Below are 5,690 nucleotides of genomic sequence, written 5' to 3' on the forward strand. Positions count from 1 at the left end.
TTAGATGCATGACTTCCTCCATCACTTTGTAGCAGAGGAAGTATGATTTATTCATCATCTAGGAATGAAACAGTCTTTCCTTACGAATTCTACAACGTAAACCCGATACAAGCAAATCTGTGAGGTTCACGGTAACCTCCGAGAAATCTAAATTGGTCTATACACAAGAGAGCAATTCTTTCGCCCGCCTCGCTATCTTCTCGCCCGAGGCCCAAGCCCTTACAAGGACCATGAGCCTACCCCGAATCCTTTGTGATACAGTTTTGAGCACATCAAAAGACCATCCAGGCACCCAATCCATGCGGTCGAATCCTTCGTGTTTGCTCGCAGCTCTCAACCTTCTTTTACTTATGATTCTTCTTCGTCCTGCCTTGTGCCACTCCACAATATCTACATTCACACTTTCAAAACGCTGCTATACTTCGCTGCCTCCCTCCTTGCCTCTGAACCTCTGCAGCCCGTACCGGCACGACGCGATGGCGTCCGTGATGGTCAGGAACACGCTCTCCTCCCCGATGGTGTCCTTGATGTACCCCGACACCACCAGCTTCTCCGTCACCTGCAGCCTGGGATTCGCCAGAGCTATCTGAAGATCACCAAGAGCACGACATCAGCAAAATTTTGAAACCAAACATTCAGAGTTGGTACTTAGCAGTAACTTGTAGTGTTGGGTTTTTTGTTTAGTTACCATGATCCCCTTCCGGTCCAGGCCCTTGTGAACTTCTCCTAGCATCCCGATCCCCGTGTTGTCGATTGAGGTCACGCCTGCCGTGTTCAGTTATGTCAAAAAGTTAACGATCGACGCCCGAAGAAAATAGATGAAATGGGAGGGTTAAATGTTAATTACCACCCAGATCAAGAACCAGGCATTGTAAGTCTTGCCCGTGCCCCTTGCAAATGTGCTCCTCGTCTTCAACCCATCTCAAAATCCTACAAGGCACCGTGGTAGTAATAAGTACTATAACATCTCAATCCTACAAGGCGCTGTCGTGCTCTGCTCACCTCTCTCGCAAGTAGCCCGCATTGACGAAATATATGGGAGAGCCCAGCTGCAAGACGAGAATGTTGGGGACGCTCTTGGCATGCGGGTACTGCTTTACGTCGCGGAAGACCTCGGTCCCCGTGATGTTTCCGAGCTTGACGGTTGCCGGCCTAGCCACGTACAGCAGTGCCCTGAGCACAGACAAGCCGACCTGCAAATGCGACGTTTGCACAACCAATCGATCGGCGTTGTGCAGGGAAACATGGTTACCACGGCACTAGCTGGAAAAAATGGCGATGATGATCAGGGTAGAAAGCAGCATGAGATCCTTACTGATGCGCTGAGGCCTATGACCATGGTGAAGAAGACGACGCCCACGAAAGCGACCATGCAGATGCAGAAGTCGAACTTGTCGACCCTGTAGAGGCGGATGAACTCCTTGACCTTGATCAGCCCGATCATGGCGACCACGATGATGGAAGAGAGGGCCACCAGCGGGGTGTACTTGAACAGAGGGGCCAGAAAGAGCAGCACCAGCAATATGCACACCGACATCACCACGTTGGACATGGGCGTCTTGCAGCCGGCGTCGAAGTTCACCGCCGACTTGGAGAAGGGCCCTGCAACGCACAACAAACGCCGCCTTGTCATTGCCAACAGTAACAGATTCATCAGACAAGACATGTCGCTCTCTGTCTCTTAAGAGAATCTGCAGTGCAGAGGCTGGCTGGTTTAATCCTAGGTAGTACGTACCTGTGGTGAGGTAACAGGAGGTGAAAGAACCGACGATGTTCATCATGCCGAACGCGATCATCTCCTTGTTACCGTCGATCTGCTCGTTCTTGATCATGGCCAAGCTTCGTCCCACGGCTATTCCTTCCTGAAAATGATCAACGTATATATACATATATAAGTCCACGAGAAACGCTTGGCGTGGCGAAACGATTGGAGAATTGGTGATGATTAAACGTACCGCGAGCGCTAGGATCCCAGACAAGAGCCCTGCTTTCACAACTACCCCTACGTGCTTGCCGTTGAACCTCAACTGCGAAATGGAGATGGGATTGATCCCTTTCTTGAGATCACCAACCTGTTGCACGCAGCGAGCAAAGACATGGTGCAGTTAGGACAGGCAGAAACTGAAATAGATCCTGGCTCTCAAGTCTTGACAGCATATGTAAAAGTAGGTAAATGGAGGGCGACGACTTACGATTGGGATGCCGTGCTCATCTCCGTGGACAAGGAAATCAAAGACGCCTCCGATGACGACAACCATGAACGGCGCAATGGCCGACACCCAGAATAGATGTGGCATTTTCTTTTTCTGAAGTTTTGCAAGTCAGAAGGAAAAAAATGGAGGAAATCAGCAGTGGATTAGGGTAGCATATACTGCTTTTGAATAGATTCGAGCATCGTCCGAGTAAAATCCCCACTTACCAGATGCTTACTGGAGAACAAGAACAAGATGAAGCATACGCCGAGAATTGCACTCTGCCATCTCCACTAGTAAAAAAACAAAGAGGAGACAGATGGTTCAGTTGAGAATCCCATGGCTGGTGCAGTTGCCATCAGAGATCGTTTCCTTCAAAAGCAACAACGTGGCACTGCTACACGTCGACCTCTCATGCGCACAAATGGGCGTAGAACATGGTCATAGGTCTGTCCAAAACGAGCACGCCGCTTCCTAGGCACACGCTAATATTGCTTCTTTGTTTCCCTAATTTTTTTTGTTTGTTTGTTTGTTCGTAGGTTACTTAAGCCTTGTTTGGCTCATAAGTCCTAGGACTTTTTTTAGTCCTAACTTATAAGTCCCAAATCCCTAAAAAGTCCCTACATGTTTGGTTCCTGGGACTTATAAGTCTCTATAAGACCATATTACAACTATAAGTCCCTATAAGTCCCTCCTTGAGAGTCTTATTTCATAAGTTTCAAATGACCATTTTAAGTCCCTATAAGTCTCTCCTGTTTGGTTTAGATGAGACTTATAGGGACTTATTTAAGTCCCTAAACTAATAAGTCCCTGGAAACAAACACCCTTTTATACTTAAAATAAATACTATAGTAGATAGGTGTATGCATCATCATGATGCAGAGGCCGACGGCGATCCTTCTTTTCTACTCCCTCTGTACCGAAATACATGTCGCTGGAGTAGCTGTCAGCTACTCCAACGACATGTATTTTGGTACAGAGGGAGTAAAAAGGAAATTCATACGTTCACGGTTATTATTCTTACATGGGAAGAAGTTCTTTTTTCTTGCTATACATGGTTATTCCTCGGAGAAGTTCCAGAGGCGGTTGCGGCAACTTCCTTGCGATATGCTAGCGCAGTCACGCCTTTCTAGTTCCTTAGGGTGCGGCTGCATGCTCCTTGTGGTAGTTGGCACATTCACGAGACGGGGGCGCTAAAAATGGAGCAGAAGCTACCGGACCAGAAAAAGCCTCGAAATGAAATCGGTCCGGCCGGCGGCAGAGGGAGAAGTGCGCAGTGGTGGGACGAGCGAATCGAAAGTGAGCTTACCTCGTGTCTGTATTTGAAGATGGAGCCTACGACGGAGATGAGGTCGGTCTTGGAGGTGAAGTGCTTCATCCCCAGAAGCCCCTTGAGCTGCTGCATTATGATGATCATGGCCGTGCCGCCCATGAACCCCGTGATCGTCGACCGCGACAGGAAATCCACTATCAGCCCTAATCTTCACCACCCAAACTCTCCACAGTCAGTTAGTTGAAAACGATCGTCATGACTGAACGACTGATGATATGGGAATTGAAAATCGGTCGTAACCAAGTGCGGTGGTGTATACCTGAAGACGCCTAGGGCGGTCTGGAAGATGCCGGTGAAGAAGGCGGCGGTGTAGAAGAGGTGCAGGTAGAGCTCCGGGTCGTCCTCGGGCGACACCTCGTCCTCGATGATGGACGCCAGCAGCAGCGACGCCGCCGCCACCGTGCCCACCGCCAGGTTGTTGGAGCTCCCGAACACCGCGTACAGCAGCGGCGGCACGAAGCTCGAATCTGGAAACACACCCATGGATGGATCGAGCACGAATTAGTCGGCGCGCATGCAACCAACAAATCTCAACCGTATATACGCGGCCGTGCGTGACGAGCGAAGCGATCCGGGAAGAACGTACAGAGGCCGATGATGGGCGGGAGGTTGGCGAGGCGCGCGTAGCTGATGCCCTGCGGGATGGCGAGGCTGGCGATGGTGATGCCGGCGAGGAGGTCGAACTTGAACTTGTCGAAGCCGTACTGGGGCACCCACTCCAGCGCCGGCACGAAGTACTTGAGCGCGCCCCACGCCCGCGCCTTGGGCGGCAGCGCGCCGAACCCGCGGAACGGGTCGTCGGGGAAGAAGGTCTCGGCGAGGCCCGACCGCAGCGCCTCCGAGAAGGGCCGCCGCGCCGACAGGTTCACGCCGCCGCCATGGTGCATCACGTGCCGGTCGTCGTCGCCGGACGCCGTCCCCATGTCACCGTGTTGTCACTACGTACGTGCCCAGGCCCAGATCGCGTCGGACGGCCTTGGGAGCGAAGCAGAGTGAGTCGCCAATGGGACGGCGGTGGAGAGAGAGAGAGAGAGAGAGAGGGGTAAACCAGAGGGTGGGCGCGGTCCAGTCGGAACTGCTCCTGCTCGGTGTGTGGCTGATCTCCTCTCTCGCCTAATTATGGGTTGTGCCAGCGGCGGGGCAGAGCAGGCCAGGACGAAGGCGGAGCGAGTGTGGGTTATGCGGAGGGGACGGGTGCGTGTCCTGCCCTGCTCGTACTCGTACGTGCGCCGGGTCAGTTGTGCTCCGATCGGGCGCGCGCATGGCGGTTTATATAGACGGTGCGAGGCGCTCGACGACGGGGAGGGAGGGGGAGGAGGGAACCGATCGACGACGTGGGGCGGGCGCGGCGGTTTTGGAGGTGGCGCCGTGGATCGATATGCATGTGTGATGCGACTGCTCATGCTCAACTGCCCGCCTGCATGCACCACCGGATCTGAGCGTACGTGCGCGAGTTAACTTTGCGACTTGGACGAGGATTAGGCGAAATTGTCCTGATGCGCGAGCGACGGCACGGGAAAGTTGTGGCCGGAAAAGAGTTTACTCCCTCGCATGCAATTAGGATCAAGTTGTACAAGTAACTGTGCAAAAGCGACCGGGATGTTTCCGCATGTGCGCGCGTACCAGGTTTACGATGGATGCACGGATCTTATTCGTTTTGGGTTAGCCAAAATGTAGCGACTGATCAAATAATCAAGTAATGCCTATCCTTAGCCACTGCCCATAACTTAACCAGAATTATTCCTGACCATGACCCGTTAATTCTGGATACTACGAAACATAGAAAACCCTAAGCGTGTATGAGAGCATCTTCGATCATACTGTATTTTAGAGATCGTTTAGATTTGAGCTCATCTGGTTTAAGAGAGATGATTTCTTTGGCAAAGTGTTTATAGCCTGGTCTGGGAAAGCTAGGGATTGCCTAGATGTTGTCCAGATCAAGCTAAAAAGGTAAGCAGATATATCATAGGATGGGGTGGGGGAGCATTAAAGAGGACATGGTCTTAAGAACAAGGTGGCTTCACCGAGGAAGGCTTTGTAGGAGATACAACCTTTAAACAATGAACAATGGCCAGAATTAGCTTTATTCGGGGTGCTTTGTGCCAGGCTTTGGAAGAAGAAGAGGACAGATATTGCCACAAGAGATTCGGTAAGAAGTAGATGTT

At 51.5% G+C, this 5,690-nt stretch overlaps 1 protein-coding gene across 2 annotated transcripts; it reads right to left on the bottom strand.

Annotated features, from left to right (window-relative positions):
• Positions 1-4,780, bottom strand: LOC125544755 (probable sulfate transporter 3.5). 2 transcript variants are annotated; one of them, XM_048708504.1, is made up of 13 exons: positions 4,574-4,780; positions 4,112-4,500; positions 3,785-3,992; positions 3,502-3,673; positions 2,420-2,485; positions 2,193-2,306; positions 1,956-2,072; positions 1,736-1,862; positions 1,316-1,602; positions 1,003-1,193; positions 848-930; positions 689-765; positions 1-586 (listed from the first exon to the last, which is right to left on the bottom strand). In XM_048708504.1, the coding sequence occupies exons 2-13, from the start codon at positions 4,446-4,448 to the stop codon at positions 416-418; spliced, it is 1,950 nt and encodes a 649-aa protein (XP_048564461.1). In that variant the 5' UTR covers positions 4,449-4,500; positions 4,574-4,780; the 3' UTR covers positions 1-415. The 2 variants fall into 2 exon arrangements, with proteins under 2 accessions (XP_048564461.1, XP_048564460.1); XM_048708503.1 differs by having other exon boundaries at positions 4,112-4,780.
• Between the last annotated feature and the right edge of the window lie 910 nt (positions 4,781-5,690).

Source organism: Triticum urartu, chromosome 3 (assembly GCF_003073215.2).
Source record: "Triticum urartu cultivar G1812 chromosome 3, Tu2.1, whole genome shotgun sequence".
Lineage (NCBI taxonomy): Eukaryota > Viridiplantae > Streptophyta > Magnoliopsida > Poales > Poaceae > Triticum > Triticum urartu.

What these genes read in the sequence shown, in the direction of transcription:
- LOC125544755 (XM_048708504.1), bottom strand. Translation starts at nt 4,448, where the DNA reads ATGGGGACGGCGTCCGGCGACGACGACCGGCACGTGATGCACCATGGC. An exon ending in CTGGGATCCTAGCGCTCGCG is followed by an intron (nt 1,863 to 1,955) that starts GTACGTTTAATC and finishes GATCATTTTCAG; the next exon opens with GAAGGAATAGCCGTGGGACG. An exon ending in GCGGGCTACTTGCGAGAGAG is followed by an intron (nt 931 to 1,002) that starts GTGAGCAGAGCA and finishes GGTGCCTTGTAG; the next exon opens with GATTTTGAGATGGGTTGAAG.